We start from the raw sequence: 27,249 nt of genomic DNA, 5'->3' as shown, positions 1-27,249 counted from the left end.
ACATATGCAATGTGGGCTCTCGCCTCTCGCCTTGGAATCTACAGAAGAATAGAAAATTAAATTGAATGATGATTGTAGTAGCGGCTCAAAGGAGCCATTGTGTGGAACTAACTGGAATTATGGGTTTGAAATGTGACAAACAACTGACATCTCACATAATGGGTGCCAATACACATGGCTGTGGTGCAGCCTCAATAAATCTCACACATCATCAGCGAGATTGCCATGGATGTGGAGTTCGCCGCTGCAACAAGTGGCCCTGTCAGCTCAAGAAAAAAAAAAAAACGCACCGTGATTCCTCCACATGCACTGCCCTAACAGGATTTTCCCCTCTCACCACATCTCTCTATTCTGGCCGCTCAGCAAGACTCAGCCCTCTGGGCTTCCTCGCGCTGCTAATTTACACTAGCCTGCAGGCTACCTTCACAGTCAGAACAGTGCAATTGTATTTTCAGGCTCATTAAGCAATAGCACAGAAAAGGGGAGCTCTTACCCCCCATCTACTTTCCCGTCCACGCTCTCTTCAGCAGGAGAGAAAGGGGAGTACAGAACAGATGAAAGGTGGGATAAAGAAACGGAGCAAAGTGCTGAATTATAGTCGTGAGGCTCTATCAGGTTGTTTGTGTTTACTTCATCAGTTCATTTGGGAGGAGGAGGAAGGAGGAGGAGGAGGAGGAGGAGAGCCTGCACAGTTGCTGCTCTCGATCTTCTGAGAACCAATCCGGCTGCTCGGTAGCAACCCTATTCAGGATCAACCCATGCTTGTTTATCTGAAAGAGACCCCGCTTTTTCAACTTCCCACCCACCCCATTGTTCGCCTTCTCATGGGGAGGACTTTGAAATTGTAATCTCAGGATATTCAAACACACACATTTGTTCTGACCTTTGGTGCCTGCAATAACATTATTACTATCAGACAGGCATCGCCAATTTGGATCTACGCTGCATTCGGCCGCTCTGACTTCACACTTTGGTTGATTTGTAAAAGATTTCTACGACAAGTTGCATTAAGAAAGCGACAGACATCTGTTTTTTTGTCATTAAAAAATTGCAATTAAAAATGATTGAAGTTGTGGTTTCAGCAAATTAAAATGTTTCTATTTGTCCTTCCCAAAAGTCAGGAGTCCAGCAACAAACGTGGAGAAACATCAGTTTAAACCAGAAATGATCAGCTGCTGCCAGTTAAGATTCAGTTTGTTTTTCATCACTTGATTTTATGATGCAGTGATAATAAATGCTGGTAACTAGAAAAAAGAAAACACTATTAATTGCCACACATTTAGACATGTGAGATCAGGATTTTTCAAATATAAAACTTAGAAAAATATGTGGCACCTTTTTGACAACTGCTCTTATCGTTTTCTGTTATTATCGGTGGATGATTGTTTTCATTTCACTTCTGGATCAATACTGGAATGTGACTGTAAATTAACAAGCATTCAAATCTAAAGAGTGAGTGATCGTCTCAGTGAAAAGAAACAAAAAGAAGAAAACTGGTTGCAACAAATTTCAGATTTTTTTTCTCACATGGTTTGAATAGCAGCTAATGCATTTTTATGACCTGCAAAAGAAAAGATTTCATACAATATATTCCCAATCACTGTCATTTATACAATAGTTGCTGGTTTTGGCCTCACTGGGAGCAGTGAAAGAGAAAATTGATGCTGCTGCTTTGGGTTTTTTTTTTTTCTTCTCAACTCTACTGCATCACAGCTTTGGCTGCTAAGAGCGTATGAGATTGTGGTGACATTCTTCGGTTTGTGAATGAGACCACAGAGTAGCCACACAAAGTTCCTCGTCCCCAGTCCTCAACCTAACTCGCCCACTCGCATTGTCTCTAGACTTTCCTCAAGAATGTGGATTTCTATGGCCGACGGCAAGCCAGACAAAATTGCCAATTGCATTGTCACCTCTTGCGGTTTTTCTCCTTAACAATCTGTATTGGCAGAGCTCAGGAGGAACCCTCTCAACGAAAACATCTGCTTTTGAAGATGCTAGAGAGGGAAGCAGCATTAAAGATGTTATTCAAAAACACAGCCATCGGTATAAGTGCAAATATTAATTTCAGCTTGAGTTCAAAATGCAAATTCCACCACCGCAGTCATAAGAAATAAACCCCGTTGTGTTTAGGTTTGGGTTCAAAACAGCAACTGGAACAGGACGCTTCGTCCCCTGATTGCTTTTTTACAGTCCAAAAAAGAAGCCATGATGAAGGCAATTTGCTTCCTTCGCTCAAGCACGGAAAGAATATTTCCCTCGTTACCCTGCATTCAAACACAGGGCACCCAGATGCCACAAGAGGAAGTGGCTTTGGCAGAAAATGCCAAACCAGCATTTAAGTGCAGGATTGAAGCCGGTCTGATGTGGATTGGATCAACTTGTTAAGTCAAATGAAAGGTCAAGATATTTTTCCACAGCGTTGAGCAACCCCAAGAACAGCTATTTAAACTGCTGTGAAATGGAGAGTGCCATGCTGGTCACCTCCTGTGAGGGAGGCACACAAGTTGAGGTGTTGACAGACGCAGAGAGCTAAAATAATACATAGAAAGACAGATAGTTACCTCTCGCTTTCATTCAGAAATGTTCCTTTCCTACATCTCACACATGACCACTTGAGGCAAACGACTTCGTGCAACTCCAGCAGGTACCCCCCCCCTCTGCTGCCTTCAGCCAGGAGAAGTGCGAGCAGAGTGAGAGCGACGTGTCGGGCCGTCATGTCAGCGAAGTGTCCATCTCGCAGAGGTCTTTGTGCCACTGTCGACACATCTCACAGGGATTGGGTTCCGCGGTTGCTCGCTCCTCTAAATGATCTGTTTGTTTGTCAGAGGGCCTTCGCCACAGCAGGGAATTCACACATTGTTGACGGGGGACAGACACCAGCTCGCCTGGACTCCCACAGACCATCAGCCACCAGTGCACCTGACCAGTCCAGCCTTGATTAGATCGTCTTTTGGCGGAGAAAACAAAATATGAGAATCACGTTATAAAGTCGATCTCTCGCTTGGCTGTCTGAACTGGCTAAGTGGTTTCACCGAAGCATGAGAGTACTGAAAGCGACCCCCGCACGTACATGTGAAAAAGTTTTCATTTCTGGTGCCGGCTGAGGGGAAAGCGCTTCCCATTGAGCTCGCACCGACCTTGAAGGACAGATCTGCTTTCAAACTCACTAACACCTTCTGACACAGTTCACTCGCCTGCATGCTGTTACAGAAATGTCTTTTGGGGTAGGGGAGAGGGGGCCCGAAGCTAAATACACTGGACCAAACACCAGGGGAGCAGAGGTAAGTGTACTTCTAGTGTAGATTTATCTCTGGGTGTACCTGTATCAGATGAATCTCTGTATGGGCCCGTGTGCTCCGCGGGCCCGCTCTCATCCCCCTTCTTGCACGACACCGTGGAGATGAGATAGAGGGAAGGGTACACGGTTGCTGGGATTTAAACCCAAACCAGCTGGGTGACGAGAGGCCCCCGGTGTGTGAGGAAACAGACGGCCTGGCTATGTCAGATAGTGAACGAAGGAGCGGACTCAACATCAGGATTTGCTCAAGCCGAATCATCAACCAAGGCTGTGTCTCTCACCTGATGAGGGCTGAATCGTCCTGTGTGCTTCAGGGCTTTCCAGACGCCGATCATTACAGGTCTCAAGACAGAATATGTCAGTCAAACAACAGCAATCTTTGGTTTTTTGCTGTTTTTTGGGGGGGCGGAACAGCAACAAGACTCCAGTTGCATGACGGTCATGTGCTGCAAGATACAGCTGCAAGCCACAGCTTGTGGTGAACAAGGCAAATCTAATACGTTAATCATTAACTATTTCATCTAATCGAGCAATTAAGCATGAAGGGGGTGATGTCTTGAGGTAAAATCTTCTCACTTATTAACTTCATGTATTCGATAGTGCTGATGACTGTGGAGCTCTCAGTGGGGCCTTGCATTCGACCGGACTGATGACGTCCAGGAGGCCACAGTGTGCTGCTGACACTTTTAATGAGAAGACAGCTTGGACGTGTTGAAAGGGAAGAATTTAAAGACATCATGAAGTTTAAGGGAGTTCACGTCCCCTGATGCAAAGCAATGAGTCTGCAGGGAAATAATTATTATGTAATAAAGAGGAAACAAAGGACAGTGTCCAGTGTCAAGAACTGTAAGTAGTTTTGAGCTGCTTGTTACATTGTGACTTTATACTTCAACGTCACTACACCTCAAATATCAAATATATTAGTATCTTAGTTACTGTTTGCTTCGCAAATTAAGACTTTATCTACAACCTCTAAAATGTAATGTAATAAATATGATAATATGACACTCTGAATGCAATCCTTTCGCTTCAATTCACATCACACTGAACTAGATCCCATCACTTGTTAGTCTTTTTCACCTGCTGCAAAGTCCGCGATGGTGCTGTGATGATTTGATCGTTACCGTTTTACTAAAACATGTCAAGATGGACTGAATCCCCCCCCCCCTCCTCACTTTTGAGGGTAGACGTGAAACAGTTAACTGTCGGCGGCCGCTTCCTCCCTGCTCCACGCAGCGGACTCTGAAATATTTGGAGGACAATTGGTTAAGTGGAGTTAACCGTTTGCCTTTTCTCCCCGAGGTATCTTCCTTTTTGATCCCGCCGAGCCTGGCGCCTTGCGAAACACAACTTGTCTGGCTTATTAAATAGTTTGACCTGCAGAAAGAAAACGCCTGTTGCTTCTCAAACTGGGGCCATTGTGGAGCGAGAAGAGTTCATGACAGGCCTTAAATTGCTGTAATGCTGTGTGACCAACAGTCATGCCTAATCAATTTCTATCCTGGTTGCGCACCTTTTCTTATTTGATTTTAGTCTCGGTTTAATTGTTTTTACTCGTTTTGAATTTCAAAGTCATGTATTGACTTTATTCTGCCTGCTTGTTTATTTAATTTCATTATTCCGTGCGACATATTTCGCTCTGTAATTTTAAGGTATTGTTTCTTCCTCTTTGATGAAAGCATCACTTTGATATGGACATGTGACTCTTTAGCTTTACAGTAGGAGAATAATTCAGTGAATAGTGCCGATGGAGCGGTCGGCTAATGGATGTAAATGGTCAGGAGAGTCCTCCCCACTGGTTAATTGCGCTAAAATTGGTCTAAGCTACTTTGTGAGGCCCATCAATAGCCCCGCGCCGCATGGGGTCTGTATGATTAACTTCTTCTTCCTTTCAAAGGCCTCTTGATGTTCCCTTGGAAGGCAGCGGGCCAATCAAAACCGCACTCGGAGACGTCACGAGGCCGACTTGACGAGCTGATTGGTGGGAGCGGGGAGGGGGAACAGCCCCTGTCCTTTTATAGACGACCCCGTACAGCGCGTAAAAGCTACTGGGCGCCGCTGTCAGCGCGGAGACGCACATTGGACACTGTACACCTCAGTAACTCCATTCCTCTGAACGGGCCGCACAGAGGTGCATGGCCCCATCCCCCTGTATCATGATGAATCCTGGGCAGGGGTCGCCGTCCCAAGACGCCAAACAGCTGCATGAAAAAGAGGAGACGGACACGGAGGGAGAGGAACTTCAGCCGAAAGACATGACCACCGAGAAAGGATACAAACTCCAGCGGAGCAGCCTCCCGTTTAGCGTCGAGTCGTTGATTTCCAAGAAGACCACCTGTCGGACTTCTTATTCCCCCTCAGATTTAGCTCTGGTCCTGCCGAAGCAGGGCGGCGCGCAGTTCTCTCCAAGGACTCTTTACGCGGAGAGGAAGGTCTCCGCGGAGAGCTCGCAGGGTGTTTCCAGTAGCTCCAGCGAGGACAGTCCACAGTTCTGCGAGAAAGATCAGAGCACTTGGTTCCAGACGTCCTCCTTTTCGCCTCCGCCTCGTAAGTCCGTCCCTCTGCTGCTCCGAGGGTGCACAAAATCTAACACAAGGGCACTCTGCATGCGTGTACTCATCATTTAATGTCGATTAGTTAAGGCCGCGAAAATATCGAGTGTTGTTGGTTATAGTCAAGCGAGATGACCATTTCCTGGTGGTGTCACAGTAATGTTGATATTTCCCAGAGCCGCACAGACAGTGCGCACATTTCTTTGGTGCGTCATGTCATGTCTCAAAAACAGCAGCTAAATTATTGTCAAGTGTTGTGCATCTGAGCACGTGAGGCGCATCATTGACTGCTGCACTGGTTTTTCACCAGATTATTCTCTCCGCTGTTTCTCAATAAATGTTATATACTTAGAGATGAAGAAAGCAAGCACATATTCAAAGTGTAAAGCCTACATCGTGATCAAACCTCGCAATTAAATGTTTTAACGACCGGGTGTGTTTGTGGTGCAGATTGACAGAAGAGCTGATTTTGTCAACATGATACAGTAAAGCCGATTTGTTGGTGTGTGTATGTGTGTGTTTACTCGATGTATATCAACCATTCAGGTATGAGGATCATGTGTTCACCTGCTGCTACCATCGAGATTCCCCACGACAGCAACCGAGCTTCAGTTTAATCTAACCTCAGCCCTTTGTCTTTGTCGTTTTTTCTCAAACAGGGAGCTCAAGTCCAACTCCGTGTACTTTAAGGAAACACAAAAACAACAGGAAACCTCGCACGCCCTTCACTACCTCCCAGTTGCTGGCGCTGGAGCGCAAGTTCCGCCAGAAGCAGTACCTCTCCATCGCCGAGAGAGCCGAGTTCTCCAACTCTCTCAACCTGACGGAGACTCAGGTGAAAATCTGGTTTCAGAACAGGAGGGCCAAAGCCAAGAGACTGCAGGAGGCCGAGCTGGAAAAGTTTAAACTGGCCTCCAAGCCCGTCCTGCCCGCTTTTGCGCTGCCGTTCCCCCTCGGAGCGCACATGGGGTCTCCGACATGGGGCCCGTCTAGCGCCTTCCCGAGGCCCAGTCTGCCGGTCCCAGGACTGTTCAGTGGACCCGTCACTTATGGGATGTACTATTTGTCTTAGATTTACTCTGTGTGTGTGCGTGTGTGCGCGTTTTAAGAGGAAAAAAGTGTCTTCTGTCATGGTTGCAGTACTCTTATGAATGGGGATGATGCGTCTTTCTACATCTCGGAAAATGTTGTTTTCAACGTGGAGAGAAATTGTTCTCACCTCCAGAAAAAAAGAAAACAGTAAAAATTCGGGACACATTTTTGATACAGACGGTAATTGTGTGCGTAATTGGGCCGAGTGTGTCCACTTGCTCTCCTCGTTTTAAGACAACGTCCGCTGTGGATTTACAGGCCTGAATAACTCGGGCAATACTCCAAACGCAAATGTCAGGTTTTTAAACGGCATGCCTTAAATATCTCAGCCCGGGCGCTGCGCAGTGTGTGAAGATGGACATTTAAAGTGTGTGCATACACGAAGGCAGCGATCTACTGAGGCGGAGGGGAAAGTTTAAAAGCAACGAAAAAGTACTTAAACGATGCAGTGCCTTAGTGTTTCACTTGAAGTAATTCTCCTCAATCAGCCTCGGCTGTTTCTGGTTGAACTGCAGTTTCCCAGAGTCGCTGTTTGAATATCTGTATTTTCTAGCAGCGGTTCCTCTCACGATCTCTTCAATTTTGTAAACATGGAGCAAAATTATATTTTAGAAGAACACTTGTATTAGATCTTTTTCTTTCTTTCTTTTTTCTTTTAAACTCTCACAACGTGGCCTTTATGGGAGTGATGGTAGGTTTTCTCTGAGGAATTTTGCTGTACATGTAAATAAAATGTGTAGTGTTCATAAAGCCCTGCAGAAGGAAAAGTGGTATTTATTGATTATCTTTGTATCTGTACTGTGTACATACATCACTCTATCTAAATGTTCAGTTACTTGTAAAAACTGATTTTAGTAAATAAACATTATACAAGACCCGAGAATGACTGATTCATTTTAAAAGCTTATTCCAGTCTTGTTGTTTTTTTAGTTTCTATATGAATAATTACTAACAATGGCGCTTTGCTTTGATTAATCAGTGGAGCAGGAGTCTGAAGGTTTGCTGTGGGTTTATATAAAGTGCTCCTCCATGAAATATGACTTTAAACATAGCACAGACTCAGACTTGTTTACCAATGTGATTTTTAATGAAAGCTGCTTCTTGGTAAACATGTTAAACTTCAACCATTGCTGCCAAAACCTTATAGCCTGGCCGACATAATTGTTATTATTATCTAATCTGAAAATGGCCCCATAATTATGTAGATTTTGCAATGTTGCGCCATTTATTGTGCACAAATTTAATTCAAAATAGCGTGCATACTATAATGTACTTATTAATTACTTACGTAATTAATTATAAGCCTAATAAGACAATATTCTTTTGCAGTAAAAAAGGCAATATTTTGACACAACATTGTCCTCAATGGAACATCACACACTAGCATTTATTTTACATTTCAATACAGCATTTGAGCATGCAGATATATTTTAATACAACACATTATAGACATTTCAGACGTGTTGTGTTGTCCCAAAGAACATACACGGACGTGTTTACCTTGACTACTACACACACAGGCTATGCCGACTGTGACTTTCCAGTAAAGAATATTTCCAGTAAGACGGTTTTAGTGCAATTTAAAAAATGTGGCAGGCCGTTATGTCGTTGCTACCCACCTCAAGACGCACATATTCACCTGTGTATAGTACGATGTTATTATTCCCATAACGCTCAGAAATCCTGAGAAACGAGCACAAATGAGCTCTATACAATGGGGATTTATTTTATTTTATTTTTTTATGTGCCCAGCAGATGTTTACCGTGGTGTATCTTATTGATCGACTTTTCTAATTTACCCATTGTTTGGCACACTTGTCACACCTCAGTTTAGCATTGTCACACTGTAGCTTACCAGTAGATTAATTATCGGTTCTCTTAACAAGGCCTAAATAAACCATGTTTAGTACAGGTTATGTCTGAAAATATAAACATGGGAAATGAGTGCAGGTTCGGGCTTTGTTCTCGTCACCCTCTCCAACAAGAAGAGATCTTGTGTGAAGTGAAACCACAGAAACGCCACATACAGTTAAGAGTGTATTTGCATTTTTTCCTTATTAACTGGGAAAACTGCGTTTAAGAAAATGATTTACAGTAAATCATATAGAGTCAGTCTTCCAAATGAGCTTTCGACGAGCAAACGACGGCAATGTGTAACTCGCTGTACTCTGTCCGTCCAGCAGAGGGCGGCGGCGGCCTCCATGACGCTCCTGGTCCCGATGAAGAAAAGGCACTTCCGCCCTGTCACACTCTACGTCTGGTACAGCAAGGTAAGAAGTGATACTAGCCGAGCGGTTTTACTGATTGAAAGAACATCTAATGAAAATCTGTTGAAATTACGAATCGTGCATCTTACACATAGTTATTGTGTGCAAGATTCAAAATCGGACTTGACTTTCAGTTGGTGTTTTTGTTAAAACCCTGGCGTCACAGAGGGACTTCTCTGACCTTGGCTAGCAAGCTAACAGAGCTAGCTACCGTTAGCTAGATTTGCAGGGGTCTTAAGTTGGAACAAAATGTCAAGGGTGTAGTGTCATTGTCTTTCAGAAATCTGTTTCTACTGTCTCTTCTTCTCAGTTAGCCGTTAAAAACAGGCTTTACCATTTAGCGCCTGCAGTTGGGCGGTCTTGTATTGGTAACGTTAACTTACTTGCTTAAAACTGACTCTTAACGTCTTCATTTGTACCTGCGTTTAACGCTAGCTTACTTGTCAGCACGTTTTATCCCACATTTAATTGTGTCTTATCATGCGACACATATCCCGGAGTCAGTCATTAGAAGACACGAGCCTGTATACATGGTAGAAATGACATAGGTACGCAATATTACACCTGCGACACATTGAAATGTTGCAGAAAGAGGTGCCATATCACTTAGCCACACAGACTCAATTTCCAGTGAATTAGATACACCTAGATAAATGTTATGTAGTTTAATACACAGTCCTGCTATAAATCCTAACTCCGTGAAGATCACAATGTTCAAATTACGTTGAAACAGATTTAGAGCAGTGGTGATTCAACCTCATGGTTTGATTGGAAGCTATATTTGTGAGTTGTTGGTGCTTTCAAATCGTTCTAATTATGCTTGTAAGTAATTATGGTTTGTAATATTTATTTTAGCTACTAAATGAAGTAGACAAAATATTGGAAACACATCAGTATAATGTAATACAATTAATTAGAAACTACAGTATCCAAAGTCACCATAAACTTGAATTAAACTAAAATATTGAGGGTAAAAGGTTAATCTTGACTTTGGTAGAATGACACAGATGACACAAAAGCTAGTAAAGGGACCTTGATGTTAGTTTTTTGTTTGTTGGTTTGTTTTGTCAAAATCTCACGTAGTTTGAACTTAAACTGAATTTTAACCTTCACAAAGTTAGCATGTATTGTGCATTGTATTGCACTAGGCTCCATTAGTTTTAACAAGGTGTACCTCTTAAACTGGCAACTGGAATTATTTTGTGTTTTTCATTGAAGGTTTGTCTGGACTAAACAAGCTTTCCTTCTGCCCTTCAGACAGTCAGGATGGCAGGCCGTCGTGTAGCCCTGAAGGCCGTTGACTGGGTTGCATTCGCTGAGCGGGTCCCCCCCAACCAGCGGGGCATGTTCAACGCACTGAAGACTCGCAGTGATGGCATCGCTGCCAAGTTAGTTTTATACCATCGACAGGCTTTAGAAAGAAAGTCATCTTCAGTCTTATAGTCCAGGATTTCATTCTTGGCTAATAACACAGCGGGAGAACACAACAAACTGTGCAACTAAATTAATTGTCTGTTGAAATCACTACTGCTTGGTGAAGGATGTGTTTTCTTGCTAGTAAGCAAAACAGCCTCAGTCCGAGGGAAATGCCAAAAGAGTTTATCATGACGTTGTCTTCCATGTAATGAGAGAGTGGCATATGTCAGGACTACAGAGGTCAAGTGTCCACAGCTCACCTGACTCAAAAGCTGTGCGAGGTGCCATCGCATGTTAATATGTAAAAGGCCATCTGCACACTAGGATGTGTTGATTTACCCTATATAGTTCCTTGTGTGTGGATGTTCTGTGTTGTCTTTAAGAATCAGTATTTAATTCTGGACACTTAGAAAATAATTTGGTCAAACTGTGGGATGTTTGAGAAAAAACAAAAAAATCAAAGCTGCAGACAATAACTAGTAAATTAGTGCACCTGGCATTTCATTCTTAGCTTCTTTCATGCATTGTATAAGGTCCTAATTATCAGTAAATTGCATTGGGCTGGTAATTGGTCTCATGGAAGAAATCTTTCTACAGTGTTTCTCTTGCACACAATATCTAACTAAGTTGCTCCCTTCAGTCCTTCTTTTTTAATTGTTATCAGCTCATGAGCACATTTGCTTGTTCTTCTTTGCCATCTTCTCTCTTTATACCAGGCTAAACTCCCTGCCAGAGACTCCTGCAGCCATTGACTGGAGTTACTACAAGACTGCAGTGGCCAAAGCCGGGATGGTTGACGACTTTGAGAAGAAGGTGAGCTTCACTTGACTGGGTTATTCAGTGGGTCATGAGCATTATGTAGTCTCTCATGGAATGTGGGTCAAAATCCCACCTCTGACACTCCATGGCATCTTTCATTTCAGTTGTAGTTGGCTGAGACTTTTCCAGATAATTTAAAAGCACATTCCATGCTCCAAATTAGTGGTGAATTCAATTGAGTATAAACACATTGGAGTTGTGTGTAGAGCCACAGAATCGAACTGAGAAATATTAGCTTGTCACTTTTAAGATTTCTTGAAAAAAATAACCAGTTTAGCAGGTGGTTGTGGTTGTACAGCTAAGTTATAATTTCATTAGTTTGTTAAGCATTTATTGGATTGCATTACAGTAAATCATAAATGTTCCTCCTTCATACAGTTCAAAGCCCTGAAGATCCCTGAGCCTGTTGACACACAGACAAGTGCCATCAGTGCACAGGAGGCTGAATCTGTAAGTGATTGCATCAACAAATCCATGTATTGCCTGAATTTAATCTTAACCTTTCCGCTGTAAAACATGTTGACTTTAAATTTGAAAACTGTTACAGTTAAACCAAAATTTCTCTTACAGAACAAAGGTGCATCAGCCTACATTGAAAAATCTAAGGCCCGCATTGCTCAGTATGAGGAAGAGGTAAGACAGTCATTTACGAGTTGCTAAAACTTCTCATTGACAACTTTGGGAAATTTTTGTTGTATTTATAACCTTACTGTATATTTTCTGTCTCTCCCTTTCTCCTCTTTCATGTCTGGTCTCAGTTGGCTAAGTTTAAGAACATGATCCCCTTCGACCAGATGACCATTGAGGACCTTAACAATGCCTTCCCTGAGACCAAGTTGGACAAGGTCAAATACCCCTACTGGCCCCACAAGCCCATTGCAGATCTGTAATCCTATAACAGGACATTCACCTCACAATAAAAATTATGTATTTTAAAGACAACTGTTTTATGATTTTTTTTTCTAATTTTGTTTTTGATAAACATCTGAAAAGAAAATATGTATCTGAGTTGTTTGGAAACATGGGTCAAATTCAGTAAAGACACCTTGTGATGATTTAGGCAGTGCCCACAAGGGGGCGATGTTGGTTTAGTTTTTCTGTGAAAGGTAAACATGGTGGTAAAGACTTGTATTTACCAAGATTTTGACATACACTATAAGGTTATAATTAATCTACTGTCGTTTAGCATTGTAACCACTGTATGGTGAAAGATTTGTGGTACCAAAGCTGCTTTGCTTCTGTGGGCATCAAATCACTAGAAATGTTTTCCTGATTCAATCAGTTGCAGTTCTGTGGTACAGTAGAGCCAAATAAAAGTATTTACATAATCACTTTAATCAGTGATGAGGCTGATATATATTAGCACATAGTATGTTATACGTGAAATATTAAGTGATATCAAACGTTCCGCACGTCAAAGTCTGATAGAAAGGCCCTGGAGTTCAACTCACTGTGTTAATCGTTCCTGATATTATCCAATCATAGATCGACTAGTTGTGTCCCTCAATAATCATTGGACACCGACAATTTATTTAGGCAGAGTGGGTGGGACATAGGGCCTTTGCATTTTAATTGGTCCTCCCCAGAAGCATCTCAGTTGTTGATTGGACAGAGTTCCGGGGGAAGTAAAGCAGGAGGGGTTGCATGAAAGCTGATTTCCGTCCTGTGTTGCTTGACCGCCAGTGACGGTTGACGGGAGTCCATCATCTCAGGTAAACAGCTTCTTTTTAATAACCTATCTGTAATTTAATGGCATGGTGTTAGTATGATACGTTTTATCTCACGGTCCTGTGATTTACTGAAAGAGTTCGTTTAGCATTGGTAAGTAACCAGTGGTGATAACAGGAGCTATGCGTGTGTCGGTAACGTCAGATGCTCATGTGGAGGTCAAAACGGGAAAACAAAAATCACTAGAAACCATTTTCGTTTGACAGTTGTTAATGGTTTTGTGTCATCTTACTTCCGCATCCGTGAAGATGACCACAGTAGACCGCCATCAGTAGCATCGATAGCTAGCTAGCGTTATCCAGTGACAATGTTAGCCACAAGAGATTACGTTGTAGATGGGACGGTCAATCAGGTGCCGTCTGCCCTGGACGGTGGAAAAATGTGTAATTCTGTAGTTTTGAACCACACAGATTTCGCCAAAGTCTAACAGTAGTGTCACCCTGACACTTAATGTCTCCCCAAGTGGAAAATCTTACTCGTCTGAATGTAAACAATAAGGCCTAACTAACGCTGTATGTATTTAGCCACAATAACCTATTGGCTTCATATGACTGTTAGCTAGCTAACCACTGCGTCAGAACACCCTCTGAGTAACTGGTGCGAATTAACAACATTTCCTTCGTGCTTCAGGTTTACTGACAGAGCACTCCACTTTTTAGTTTTCTATTAAACGGCTCCCCGCCGGCTTGTTGTGTTTACAACACAACTAAACAATCCTGCCAAGGGATTTAAGAGAAGTCAGTAAGGCAACACCTCCGTGGGTGCAAATGATGCAAAACTATTTTGGCTGGAGGGAAATATGAGCTGTTGTCGTCCTCTGAGTTCACCTTGGTCAGTACTTCGCTCGGTATGAAGTGAAATTTAACGAGGTGGCGTGACTTCCAGGGTAAAAGGTGACAGACCAGCTTGTGCTAAAGCTAGCTGACCCAAGTTTGTGTTGAGACCAAAGTCGTGGTCCGCTGTAGTTATCCCCTTCCACTGTTAAATCATTACGATATGGATGGAATGCAGAGTCACAGCATTTTGTGATTTCTTTCCAACCATGCATCATCCAAATGATGGGTTCAAACACATCATAAGACCCCAGAACCCTACGGGCTCGTTATTGTGCATCTCATTGCCTGGAGTGTGTATTGTGTTAGGTGAATACAGACATGGCTGTGTTAGTAGTCAGCCCAGGTCTGCCCCTGGACAGTAGAGTCAACACTGGCTTCATTGTTGACGGGGAACAATGGCAGTAGGCTTGTACGCCGGGAGGCACTGCTAGGAGGCTAGAGGTTGGTGACTGTCTCGTCCCTAGGGGATAGTAAGCCTGTGTTTTTTTTCCAGTGCTGTTACAACACAGGAGGCCATGCAGAGATAAAGAGAGACAATCTGGAGCAAAGTGTTACATGTAGTAACAAGTCTTGGTCGACTTTCTTCCTGATGATGATGATGATGAAAGTGTTGTTACAGAGACTTCGCCACAAGAGACAAAGTCAGAGAAGTGTTTTACAGCACTGAGGACAACAGTACAGTAACTGTCACGCCCCCAAATCAACAAGCTAGGTGCAAATGTTGAACAGGCAGTTTTAGAAAAGAAAAGGTCTTTTGAATTATGAGTTGTGACCTGCAAAAAGCACAGTAAATGAAAACTGCAGCCAAAATTTGCTCACATGTCAGTGGCGCTGATTTCCCATTCTGAAAAAATGACAGACATGTATCAGGTCAGTACAAGGTGTCAAACCCAGACTTCCATTCACTGACCTTAATCATTAAGGTAAAGCATAGCATGCAGCATTGTGACATCGCCTGTATTTAAATTTTATTCAAGTTTGTGTTTAAAATGAAAACTCATTTATTACATAGGAATAAATATAAACATTGAATGACTGAATTTAGTTTTAACTTAATCATATTTTAATGAACAGGCTGTAGTCAGTATTAATGCTGATTTTGTTTTCATTTGAAAGATTATGGTCTTGAAACTGTGTGTCCCTGGCACCAGCTTCCTGTTCTGTGGTTTGTTTGTGACTCACACTGTTACTTCATGTAACATGACACTCCATCCTCAGCCTTTCACTGATTGAATTTCATCCATGCAGCAGTACAGCCACCCTCTCCCAGCTGCTGATGTTATGGATTGAGCAGGAAATACACAAGACAAAAAATGCATCTGATGCCAGATTATGTTGTTATTTCATATGTAGGCTGGACAATAACTGGGACATTGCTGTATCAATGGCAGAAATGTTCAGCAAATATGCTGCTGCTATAGTAGTGCAACTGACGATTATTTTCATTATCAATTAATTTACAGATTATTGATAATGGTTACAGATATTTTTTCCTATATTTCTGCTTTATAAATGACTGAAATGATGTATTGATTATCAAAATAGTTAATTTAATTCATATCAATTATTTTTCCGTTGATTGATTTAATAGATGTTCACTGCAGCCCATCCTCAGATTATGATAAAAATAGCAAGCATTATCTTTTCTCTAATGGTCTTCAAGTTTTGACTATTAGCCATGAGGCGCTTGCTTGTTTAAAGGCTTCTTCATGCAACTGCTGTAGCCTACTTTGTATGCCCTGAGGAAGCATAAAGTCTGTTTTGTTAGCCAGCTTGTTTTCCCCCCAGCCTCCCTTTCTGCTGGAGTCCTCAGAGTAGGAAATCTGTGGACCCCAGCGAGCTAAGCTAGCTGTTTATTTGTCCGTAGACAGTGAATGAAGCTTGTTGTCCCAGCTACTGCACATACGCCTGTGTCAGCTGAATCAGTCTGTACTGGCAGATGTGGGCAGGGAGGTGGTATGTAGCCGGCCTGGATGAACTTTAGAAATTATTGCTTCAATGCAGTAGCTCAGTGACCAGCATCAAAGGATCCTGGTTATTCTGGGCTACTCCCAGTAAAAGTTAAATGACTCTAAAAAGGGACCACCTGGGTAGGTAAAATATTACAGTATATAGAAGCATCTGTTTCTTTGCAGGGGCAGCAAAGGAAAGTAAGTGAAAATTGGTTGTATTCATCAGCAGTCCATTTCTCACAGGGATAAGCAGTGCAGGAACTTTCAAAAACAAAAACATTCTGGTTCTCTACAGCAGGAGAGAACCAGAATGTTTTTGTCTCATAGAGAGTCTCATACAGTCTCATAGACATCAAGTTGTATGCTGGTGAAAACCTCTCCATCACTACTACAATAACAAGCATTTAACTTTTGTATAGTGCTACAGCAAATGTTCTCTCTAAATCCCCAATAGAAGTGGTAGCAAGTAATTGGAACAGTAAGAAGATCATCTCATTGGGAAGTGAATGGAGAGGGAGGGAGGGATAGAAGGAGGGGAAGGGGTAACCATCTGGATAGGTTTTTATCTGTTATCTAGATAGCCTGCTGTGTTTGTGTATGTGAGAGAGACAAAGCCTGACCCAGAGTCCTCTGCAGTGCGCTGCTGTAGGATCATGCAAAATTTGATCCTCCTCAGATTATAGTGACCAGAAAAAGTGATTTTAAGGACAGATCAAGTATGGTTTTTACAACCAGACCATTAAGAATATAAATAGGGACTTTCAAACCCTCTGTCCCAGGTTAGGGTTGTTTGCTAGCAGCTTCATATTCCCTCTCTCGTTTAACCACATTTGCTGGTTTCTCCTCACTCGTTCTGCAGTAGCTTGGAGCAATTAAGTGTTTACAGTAACAATAATGCATTTTCTTGATAGGAATAAAAGTTGTCCGGAGGTGATTTTATAGCTCACAGGAAATTAGAAAGACTTTGGCAGCCAGACGTTGGGCAGAAGCTGCAATGAAACCCTGATGAGTCTTGATGTGTGAGTGCATGTTTGGTGATGTTGAGTAATTAAGGTGGCATCTCTCCATTGAGGCATCTGACAAGCCAGGAGAAAGATTCACATTTCTGTATGTGTTTGTGCATGAGTGAACATAGGCATGTTCTTCCTTTTGATAGACCTCTTTCACAGCAGTAGAAAAATCACAGGTCTTACTAATAATATTAAAAATGGCTCCTTTCTATCCCTAGTAAGATGGGACAGTGTGACAGTGAGCCTGCAAGCACAGTCGCAGGAGCACTTAAATGGAATTCAGCCATCACTGATTTTCATTTTCACACCTTTCCCACTGTGACATGTCAAATCATCTTCCATTAAAAAGACCTTTTGAATATGCATGTCTGTGTTTGTTTCCAGTGGCCGTTGATGGACCATCCCTATGAAGAAACAGGGTTACAATGGGACAGAGTACCTTGGAACAAGAGGTCCAGGGAGACAACCCTGAGGTTTGTTTGTTCACTCTATTTATTTGCATAATGATACAACGCATGCAGTGCCTACAAGTACAGTGAATGCAGCCCTTTAACAGGGGTGTGCCATCGGTGAGGGTGCTAACAGAAGTTGGTCTTAGAAAAATGATTAAGCCCAATTTGTACTCACAAACTTCATCATTTAAAAGGAAACTGTGACGAGCCATAGTGGTCCTGCACCAGAACTCAAACTCTACACTGGTATCTTGTATTAGCTAATGGGGAAATACTCTTGGGTTACATGTTTAGTGGCAGTTGCACTGCACACATTGCAACCAACTAGCAGCACAGAAAACTGTAGCAGCTCACAATAGCAAACATCTGCCTTACTAACATCAAACTCAACATGCTCTTTAGCAGAAAGAAATGTGGCTGGTCTTTCCCAGCTGAAGATGACAGTTCACAACAATCACAGGCCATAAAATTCCCACAGTGAAGCAGCCCTTCCCCAAGTCATTTGGGATTTTGAGCCTTTGAGCAGTCTAATGCAGTGCAGAGGCTATGCTCTCTTTCTTTTTCCTTTTTTCCCATCCAGACGTTGCTTCTCTTACTTTGAGAATAACTTAACCAGACATTTAGCCCAAAGCTGTACACAACAAAACGTCTTGAAGTTGACCCAAAACTCCAATACATTGTGCAGACCCATCAGGCTCAAACAGAACTTTACACAAGAAAGACGTTCTCTCAATTAGAATCCAAATAGACACCTAAAAAAATATAATAACATGAAGGTAGCGATGCATTGTATTACATATTTCTTCTGAGATTAACCCAAAATTTTCATTTTCATTTGTCATTTGAGAATACAATGCATTCATGCACATACCAGCAGCACCTGACACTTGGCCTTCAAGCATTATAAAACTATAGAGAATTGTGCCAGTTTTTTAGTTTCATTTTCAGGTTGTCAGTTTGTTGGAGCCATGACAATAACAGGGTAAATTGCACATGCGTAAACTTTCCATGCTCTCACTCATCGGTCAGCCCCTTTATCATTTTCCCCAGTGTCCACTCTAGGCCTTTTACTGCCAAAAAACCCTTAACTCTGCACACACTAATCAATAACCACTGATAACAGACATGTAGTCTCATTGGCAGTCAGCCAGAACACTAAAAACATAGTGTTACACTCCTGCTCTTGCAATGCTGTATCTGAGAGCTAGCAATCCAAACACACACACACACACACACACACACACACACACACACACACACAGTGAGACAAACAAGCTCATCATGGCCACAGGATCTTTCCATTCCCTGCACTGACAGTCTTCTGTTGATGAGTAAATAAGTGCTGAGTTTGATTTTACTGAACTTAAGAGATAAGTATCTTTAATCAAGCCAAAAGGAAAAAGTACTTTGCTTTCAATGAGTATACGTTCTCTGTTTAGCTGCTTGTTGTTAGAAGACATGATTAGAAACAAGCCGTTACGTGTTTGTTCTTGTGTTTTCCTCTGATGTTTTCTTCCTGTGTTTCTTTCATGCTTAGTTGCATTTTGTCTCCCTCGGCCTCACCCGGAGTCCAGCTCCATCAGTTTTCATTATATCTTGTTGTGACTGTGAGCCTATGGGCCTTGTTGTTCTGTCGAGAATTGACATCCCCTTATAGCAGGAGACCATACCATTTTCTAGAACCAGACCAGACTGCCTCAACCACTGGATAAGTTAGGAATCAGGGGAGTTCTAGGCCTGATATTCAGCGCAGGTTATCTTGCAGAGTGACTGCAGACTGTTTTTTTCAGGGTCATTTAGAAATAATCAAATTTAGTGTTATCTGCTCTCTCCAGATATATTGTATCAAAACAAACAAGTTTATCTTGGCCAGAGGATCTGTACACTCCCTACAGTCACAGTTTCTTTTAGATACATTATTGGAACAACTTCACTCATCTGTGCTGCACCATCCAGCCCTGCTCTACAGTGTGCCAGTTTGTAGCGTGTGAACCCAGAACCCTCAGTTTGTACATCAGGAGAAGAGCAAGGAAGCTCAGAGTGGTACCCTGGAGTAAAACGTGGAAGTGAAGGCCTTGGAAATATTATTATGCATGTAAGGGCAAAAGTGTGGAGGAGATCCGGAGATCATGTAAGACGTTACATCTTCATTAAGATAAGATAAGATAAATAGGATAGATAAGATATTCCCTTGTGCTCTCATTTTCCTGCCTCGTAGAGTCAGACATTCCTGCCTCCAGGGCAAATCCTGTATTCTCACATTCCATTACACTACAATGGAATTGAAGCCTTCAGGCCCAGACTCATGCAGCGTTTCAGTCTCACTGTACTGTAGGAGGTAGCAGCCAGCAGTTACGCTACTAAGCAACTATCAATTTGTCTGTATTTCTCTGTTACATTAGGACGGGTTTAATAATCTCAAGACATTTGTGGAGGAGGAACTACAGACGAGCATGGTGAGTTCCATTGAAATACTCTGACCTTTTGCCATTGCATGCATTCACTCGCTGTTGCAAGAAATCGTATTGCTGCCATGCATGTTTCACAACGGGAAGCGCAAGTCAGAAAATACATTTTAGCTCAATGATATTTAGAAAGCATAAGCATGTAGATAAAATAATGAAGTACTACTTAAGTACTACTTAATCCGTTAAGAATAAATGAATGAATTAGTTAATAAATATAACTTTAGTGCTGCAGCCAGTACAAGCCTTACACTTTGTACCCTCTACACAGACCAACGCTCTTCCTCTTTTTCTCGTTTCTCTTCAGATGGTGGGGATGGTGATTGGTGCGGGCATCGCCATAGTCCTCATCGCCATCCTCATCTTCTTCATCTTGCGGAGGATCCAGCTTCGAAGTTAGTGATCCCTTTCTCACCAATGCCCTGAGAACATGTCGTGATAGTTATGAAAAAGGAGATCTTGTATGTGCCTGTATGGTTATTTGTAATTTCTTCTATTTCACAGACTTAGAAGCTCAGGAGGCACCCAAGTACCGCTTTCGCAAGAGGGACAAAGTCATGTTCTACGGGCGAAAGATCATGCGTAAAGTGAGTGTGTGGCTGACAGAAAAATGCTAATGCTTCAGCTGCCAGTATGCAAATCAGTGTTGTAGTTATCATGGACTGGCTTTGAATTAAACTCTGTTTGCCATCAGGTCTCGCAGTCTACCTCTTCCCTGGTGGGTACATCCTCGTCCTCTCGGCCACGCCTAAAGAAGAAGCAGAAGATGCTCAACATTGCCAAAAAGTACACCTGGAAGCTCACTCTCACCAATGATGAAACTTCTATTACTGTCGTGACTAGTTCACTGTTAGTGGTTCACACTCTTTCCAATCTCTTCACCTCATCCCACTGTTTTCCTGTCTCTCTGTTGTGAAGGATCCTGCGCTTTAAGAAGGAAGTGCCCACCCTGCAGGCCAAGGAGCCCCCTCCCTCAGTGCTAGAGGCTGACCTCACTGAATTTGATGTGGCCAACTCCCACCTCCCTTCTGAGGTGCTCTACATGCTCAAAAACGTCCGGTAGGTTGGTCGTCTCTGTCACATCTGTGTCGTTGTCCTCTAAAGGCCCAAATGTGTTGGTACATTACAGAGTTGATTTGCATGATTCATGAGCACTTCCTGTGAAACACGAGCATCACTCCGACACACGTGCCTTTGAGATGTGTGGTGCTGTTGTGAAGCAGTTGCCTAGCAAACTCTGCTCATAAAGCTCAGTTAATAGCATTCCACACAACTGAACACAGATTAAAAAAGCAAACAAAAAAAAAATGCATTTTTGAGCATATAAAACCCGGACAAATTTATCCCTGTGTACACCTGTTTACATGTGTGTACAAACCTCCTAACCTCGGTGTTGTCCTTCACTGCAGTGTGCTGGGTCACTTTGAGAAGCCCCTCTTCCTGGAGCTATGCAAGCACATGGTGTTTGTGCAGTTCCAACAAGGGGAGTATGTCTTCAGGCCAGGCCAGCCTGACAGCAGCATCTACGTGGTTCAGGATGGAAAACTAGAATTGTGCCTTACTGGAGCGGTAAGCATGGCCTGATCACCTGTGAAATCGATGCATGTAACAGTTGCTTTTGTATTTGAGAATTATATGGTCTAAAGTGTTCAGCAGTAGAAACTTCTGGGAGAAAATCTACTAAAGAGCTTAACTATGGGAGCTCTGGCTTTAACAACGCATTAGCATCTATTAACATTTGATTTAGATAATCTCATTAGGGAACTTTGGGAATATGGCTGTTAGCAAAGGTGGCTCTCTTAATGACTATAATAATAATAATCCTACAGTATCCTACAGCCAGCCTCAGTGGCATTAAACAAGTCTTAAATATGATATTTGTCCTGTTAGAGACTTTAATCCAGGTGCTATCTCTATCTGTAGAACTGAGTGTAGCTCCTCAAGTTCTTGAATGTAGGAGCACGAGTTGCTTTATGTGTGCTCAGATATTCATGTCTTATTCCCATGTTCCAGGATGGCAAAGAAAGTGTGGTGAAGGAGGTTTACCCAGGAGACAGTGTCCACAGCCTCCTCAGCATCCTGGATGTCATCACAGTAGGTCACACCCACGTCTTGCTACACACACCAATCCACAATCCAAAGGGTGCTGCGTCACACCTGTACACACACACGCAGACTTCCCCAATACACAAATACACCAAATGCACACTGAATGAGATGCAGTACTAAATACTCCCCACGTCATTCACCAGCTGACTCCCCCAACCTTTCTCCACTGGCATACAAACGACTTCTACATTGATCTTTAAATGTAATTCAGTGAAAATCCAGTATAAACTGACTGGAATCAGTATGAAACCAGTATGTATCTTAATTGAACAGGGTTAAAATGATAGCTGTTCGGATTTCGGATTAAGGCTTAAAATAACATCACTACAACAATCATCTAGAAGAGGCAACCTCCCACATCAGAGCTTCTTAAAATGTGAACACCTTGTGAAGTATTATGTGGGATGTTTGTGTGCAGGGCCACCAAAAGCCTTACAGAACGGTGTCGGCGCGGGCTGCAGAGGTTTCCACTGTTCTCCGTTTGCCTGTGGAAGCCTTCCTCTCTATATTTGAGAAGTACCCTGAGAGTCTGGTGCGGGTAGTACAGGTGAGTCGTCTGCGTAATTTGTTTGATTTTAGATATACACGTACATGTATTTTATGGGTTCTGTTTTAGTACGCTGTATAGTTTTATGAATGCGTGCACTCACAAACCTGAAGTGGTTTGATAAAGTCATGTGTCAGTTTGCATGTGATATGTCAAGTGACTTATTTCCTGTTTTATCTCTTCAGATTATCATGGTTCGTCTCCAAAGAGTAACAGTCTTAGCCCTGCACAACTATCTGGGACTCACCAATGAGCTCTTCAGCCATGTGAGTTTATCACACACACTCACACACCACACACAGCTTACCAGACAGTCCCATGCAAACATCTGTGGGTGATGTGGTTTGGCATTTATCAGGAATTCTGCATCATTAGCTTAGTGCACATACTGTTTTGATTATGATTTGAGTCACTAAATGTTAATGCGGTCTCTCTCTTTCCACCCCCCCCCCATCACACACACACACACACACACACACACACACACACGCACACGCACACAAACAAACACATAACATACCACGTACCACTCGCACTTGTCCTACAGGAAATGCAGCCCTCACGTCTCCCACCTCCGTCTCCTCACCCAACTCGCACCAGTCCCATCCGCCATGGCAAGCGCTTCGGCAGCCTGACGGTGCCTGAGGAGCACCGGGAGGCTGCCATTAAGGGCGAAGCTGCAGGTACAGAGAAAAAACCAGAAAGACTATAATAGTATGATTGAATGCTGTGTGTACAAAATTAACTCTGTGAAATACAGCTGAGGTCACTCTGAGAGGTTGAGGAAGTTAATCTTAATTATGTGTTTATTGGTTTCTGTCTTGGCTCTCCGTTTCCTCCAGTGTTTTGTATTTCGTTGTTTGTTAAATTCTGTGATTTACTGTATGTACAGGAGGGGAACAAGGGAAGGATGGTGCAACAGTGCCAACACTTAGCAGGACCATCTCCATGCCTGTGGACATTGCTGGTGAGGGATCTTTTGAGAGAGAGATAATGTTTTCTTAATAATAAAAGGAACAGGATGTGGTCCTACATGTGTTCTATTTTGAGAAAGCACTCTCATGGAAACGTTGCTGAGATGCCTGAGGAAGAAAGAGAGAGACAGAGAAAGAATGGAAAGATTATTTGTTGAGTTATCTGACCCTGGCACCACAAAGGGTTTGGCACATGTGTCCTAAAACCACCCCACTCAGCTCTTGTTATACTCCACTGTGGTCATATCTATCTATGATACAGTACACGTAACTGGTCTTTGGGCATGTCTACGCCAGTCATATTGAAAATATTTAATTCAAGCTATGGACACCCTCACTGTAGCTGCTTGAAAAGACTAGTCCCTGTTCTGCCGTTAGAAAGGCAAACAGCGCTATCTCAACCATCTGCACGTTACAGCATGTTGGCACAGAGAGATTTATGGCCATGGAAACCCAGATGTTGACATGTGATAGCATGCAGTGTAGTCATACTTAGACAGCCTGGCATGACAGAATGAAGTGAGGCCAAACTGTAGTCTTTTTGCTTACTTCTGCTCACTAATATCATTATGATAATAGGTTGATCATGCTAACTTTGGCTGAAGTTAGAGATTTCAGCTTGTCGACCACTTGCCCCTCTATGTCCAAAATCTCTCTAGACTCAGAATGAAAGGTAATTCGAACTGTCCCAGAAACGTATTAAAAGATTTGAGTCATCTGTTTTATAAATGTTGTATTTCTACCCCTGTTTACACTACAAAAGTGAACACAGGTGTGTCTCAAAAAGGCTCATAGGATAATAGTCCCCCTGGGCTAAAGAAAGGTGGTTTTGAGTTTGGACCATTTAAAGGCGTTTCTTTTGTCTTTCTTACACTCATCATCACAGTTTTAGTCGTAGTTTCAGTTGGAATCTTGTGGATCCAATAAAAAAAAAACACAGCACACATTTAACCTCTTGCCCCATTTGGGCTGTTAAGCTGTTCTTTTGTTCTGCTAAAACACAATAATCACTTAAAGCTAAGATGCATGTTTCTCACCCTGACGAAAGCTGAATGCTGATTGAAGGCTGAGGAAAACTGTCTACGTTTTGTCTGTGCAGGTATACAGAAAAGTCTGAGATCAGACTTTGACATGGCGTACGAAAGGGGACGGATCTCTGTCTCCGCTGAAGATGGCAACACTCCTCCTACTTTTACTCGGGTCAGTACACTGCAGACTCTTGAGACACATGAGATAAGGTTTTATTGCCATGATATTAACGTGATATTAACCTATTTGTATTGTTTCAAAACATTATATCAGTTTTGAACATGTAAATGTGATTTCTAGTGTTCAGTATATCAAAAAACACAGCTACATGTTTAATATTATTTGACACTTGTATGCTCAAGTCCTTCTTTGTCATCTTACCATGACAAGTCATAGTTTTTTGTCGGAACAGATGTCCCATTTTAAACAGGATTGAGCCTCATCTAACATTTTATTGTGCGTGTATCTTTACAGTCTGTATCCCAGGACCAGCGGGAGAGGAGGGTGACAGTAGATGAGGTTCCCTCAGGGATCTATCTGTATCCAGAGGAAGAGTCAGGAGTGGACAATATTTTCACACCTGTTTCCAGTCGATCCAGCACTGCTCTGTTTGAGGAGGCTCAGAAAGAGGTCCTCAAACTCATGAGGATTGAGGTTTGTTGATTTTTTTTCTTTTTTTTTTTTAATCAACACTGTAATAGTATCACATGGCACTCAAGAAATATACCACCGACACTACTGAGAAGACAAGAAAAAGATCCTGTTCATTCAGTGTTCTCCTAATCATGCTATATACTGCAGGACCAAATTAAGAAATAATAATAGGCTCCAATTCATTGTTCTTTTTTCTTTTTTTTTTTTTTTTGCATGAATGAGCACATTGTTGCAAATCATTACGCAGCATCTGCTGACAGATTATGAAAAGGGGTCAGTCAGCGGAGGAGCTGCGCCCAGTCTATAGATGAGGGGAGGGAGGGCTAGCAGTGTCTAGCCACAGAGGAGAGCTATTCCTGTGTGTTTGGTAATATATAAGAAAAAAAATGGTAACAGAATATGTTGGCTAAATAATCTTAAAAAGAACAAAAAACAAATCCATTAAAAAGCATTTTGAGTTCATCTGAGCTGGATACTAATACCTAACATGTTGCATTGATCATTAAGAGTTTAATAGATTTAACACACTCAGCATCTCTGTTGAATCGTAATGCAGATTTTAGCCTGACACTAAATCGTCTAGAAAGTTGTCCACATGACTTTGATGGAGTATGTGGTAAACCCTCTCTGTGTGCCTCTGAGTAAGTATTGCTAGACCTAATATTTCAAAACACCACGTTGGTGGATCTAAGCTGATAGATGGAATCAGTGTTGCAGAATGAAGGCATTTCATCCACATTCCTCCTCCACTGTGACTCTTTTATCACTGCTTGACTGTAGTTTTTGACTTCTGTCCTTCTACTTAAATCCAGGACCCATCCTTGTTAAATGGGAGGGTGACTCTGCACCATGCAAAAGCTGGAGCCGTCTTAGCAAGACAGGGAGATCAGGTGCGTAACACAAGACACACTAGACCAGGCATGTCCAAACTATTCCATAAAGGGCCGTGTGGCTGCAGGTTTTCGTTCCAACCAAGGAGGAGCACACCAGCTTAATTAGCTGAGCTCAGTCTTCAGCTGATAACTCAGTGATCCCTTGATGTTGATTGGCTGGCCTGGTGTGCTCCTCCTTGGTTGGAACGAAAACCTGCAGCCACACGGCCCTTTATGGAATAGTTTGGACATGCCTGCACTAGACCATTTTTTTGAAAACCTATAATGGACTGGTCAGTTTGTCTTTAGCTGTATGGTATATTAGTAGTAGCAAGTATTCAAATTATTTTAGTTTTTCCCTGTTTCTTTTCACCCTCTTAGGATGTGAGTCTGCACTTTGTCCTGTCTGGTTGCCTGCATGTCTACCAGCGGATGATTAGCAAGCAGGAGGCTGTCTGCTTGTTTGTGACCCACACGGGGGAGATGGTGGGTCAGCTCGCTGTCCTCACTGGAGAGCCCCTCATCTTCACCATCAAGGCTATCCGAGACTGCACTTACCTCAAGATCTCAAAGTCGGATTTCTATGAGTGAGTCGATCATCATACAGGCATATTGACCTTCCAAACTTGTTGGAGCCATTCAGTTTTATTATGAAGCACCTGCTTACAAACAATATAACTACTGGATAGTCAGTGTTGGTCAAGTCTGTGCCTGTGCTGTATGCTGCCCCCTGCAGGATCATGAGGGAGCAGCCCAGTGTGGTGCTCAGTGTGGCTCACACTGTGGCCATCCGCATGTCCCCTTTTGTCCGGCAGATGGACTTTGCCATTGACTGGATGGCTGTGGAGGCTGGTAGAGCCCTGTACAGGTATTCTACTTGTTTCTGGCCTAAACGTGTGGGCACATATTTTTTGTGCAAACTATACTCGGTCAGTTCCGTGTGTTAACATCTCGTCCTTTGTGTTTTTTTTCTTCACATCTACAGACAGGACGACCAGTCAGACTGCACGTACATTGTTCTGAATGGACGTCTGCGTTCAGTCATACGCAAGGCCAATGGCAAGAAAGAACTAGTTGGGGAATATGGCAGAGGAGACCTCATCGGAGTGGTAAAAGATAAAAGATATTAAAAGGAAATCATGGAGGCTGAAAATGAACAAGTTAAAAAGGGCTATTA

At 42.6% G+C, this 27,249-nt stretch overlaps 3 protein-coding genes across 5 annotated transcripts in view; all 3 read left to right on the top strand.

Annotated features, from left to right (window-relative positions):
• The first annotated feature begins 5,433 nt into the window (after positions 1 to 5,433).
• LOC121604497 (homeobox protein MSH-C-like) lies at positions 5,434 to 6,922 on the top strand. Its single transcript, XM_041934029.1, has 2 exons — positions 5,434 to 5,845; positions 6,510 to 6,922. The coding sequence occupies exons 1-2, from the start codon at positions 5,434 to 5,436 to the stop codon at positions 6,920 to 6,922; spliced, it is 825 nt and encodes a 274-aa protein (XP_041789963.1).
• A 2,254-nt stretch (positions 6,923 to 9,176) lies between these two features.
• LOC121604164 (ATP synthase subunit d, mitochondrial-like) lies at positions 9,177 to 12,386 on the top strand. The gene is made up of 6 exons (XM_041933603.1): positions 9,177 to 9,212; positions 10,467 to 10,597; positions 11,342 to 11,438; positions 11,823 to 11,894; positions 12,015 to 12,077; positions 12,203 to 12,386. The coding sequence occupies exons 2-6, from the start codon at positions 10,476 to 10,478 to the stop codon at positions 12,332 to 12,334; spliced, it is 486 nt and encodes a 161-aa protein (XP_041789537.1). The 5' UTR covers positions 9,177 to 9,212; positions 10,467 to 10,475; the 3' UTR covers positions 12,335 to 12,386.
• Positions 12,387 to 13,100: 714 nt separating this feature from the next.
• pnpla6 (patatin-like phospholipase domain containing 6) overlaps positions 13,101 to 27,249 on the top strand; it is a 29,748-nt gene continuing 15,599 nt past the window's right edge. For all 3 annotated transcript variants that reach the window (XM_041966424.1, XM_041966418.1, XM_041966432.1), the window contains exons 1-19: positions 13,101 to 13,156; positions 17,355 to 17,443; positions 19,825 to 19,878; positions 20,195 to 20,282; positions 20,392 to 20,474; positions 20,582 to 20,673; positions 20,806 to 20,946; positions 21,297 to 21,456; positions 21,901 to 21,981; positions 22,415 to 22,543; positions 22,729 to 22,809; positions 23,091 to 23,226; positions 23,436 to 23,510; positions 24,617 to 24,717; positions 25,021 to 25,200; positions 26,013 to 26,090; positions 26,454 to 26,659; positions 26,809 to 26,940; positions 27,058 to 27,181. In XM_041966424.1, coding sequence (XP_041822358.1) covers positions 17,396 to 17,443; positions 19,825 to 19,878; positions 20,195 to 20,282; positions 20,392 to 20,474; positions 20,582 to 20,673; positions 20,806 to 20,946; positions 21,297 to 21,456; positions 21,901 to 21,981; positions 22,415 to 22,543; positions 22,729 to 22,809; positions 23,091 to 23,226; positions 23,436 to 23,510; positions 24,617 to 24,717; positions 25,021 to 25,200; positions 26,013 to 26,090; positions 26,454 to 26,659; positions 26,809 to 26,940; positions 27,058 to 27,181 — 1,989 coding nt within the window. In that variant the 5' untranslated portion in view covers positions 13,101 to 13,156; positions 17,355 to 17,395. The remainder of the gene's footprint in view (positions 13,157 to 17,354; positions 17,444 to 19,824; positions 19,879 to 20,194; positions 20,283 to 20,391; positions 20,475 to 20,581; positions 20,674 to 20,805; positions 20,947 to 21,296; positions 21,457 to 21,900; positions 21,982 to 22,414; positions 22,544 to 22,728; positions 22,810 to 23,090; positions 23,227 to 23,435; positions 23,511 to 24,616; positions 24,718 to 25,020; positions 25,201 to 26,012; positions 26,091 to 26,453; positions 26,660 to 26,808; positions 26,941 to 27,057; positions 27,182 to 27,249) is intronic.

The sequence above is a fragment of the Chelmon rostratus genome, chromosome 3, assembly GCF_017976325.1.
Source record: "Chelmon rostratus isolate fCheRos1 chromosome 3, fCheRos1.pri, whole genome shotgun sequence".
Classification (NCBI taxonomy): domain Eukaryota; kingdom Metazoa; phylum Chordata; class Actinopteri; order Chaetodontiformes; family Chaetodontidae; genus Chelmon; species Chelmon rostratus.
This window is presented reverse-complemented; position numbering and strand designations above follow the sequence as displayed.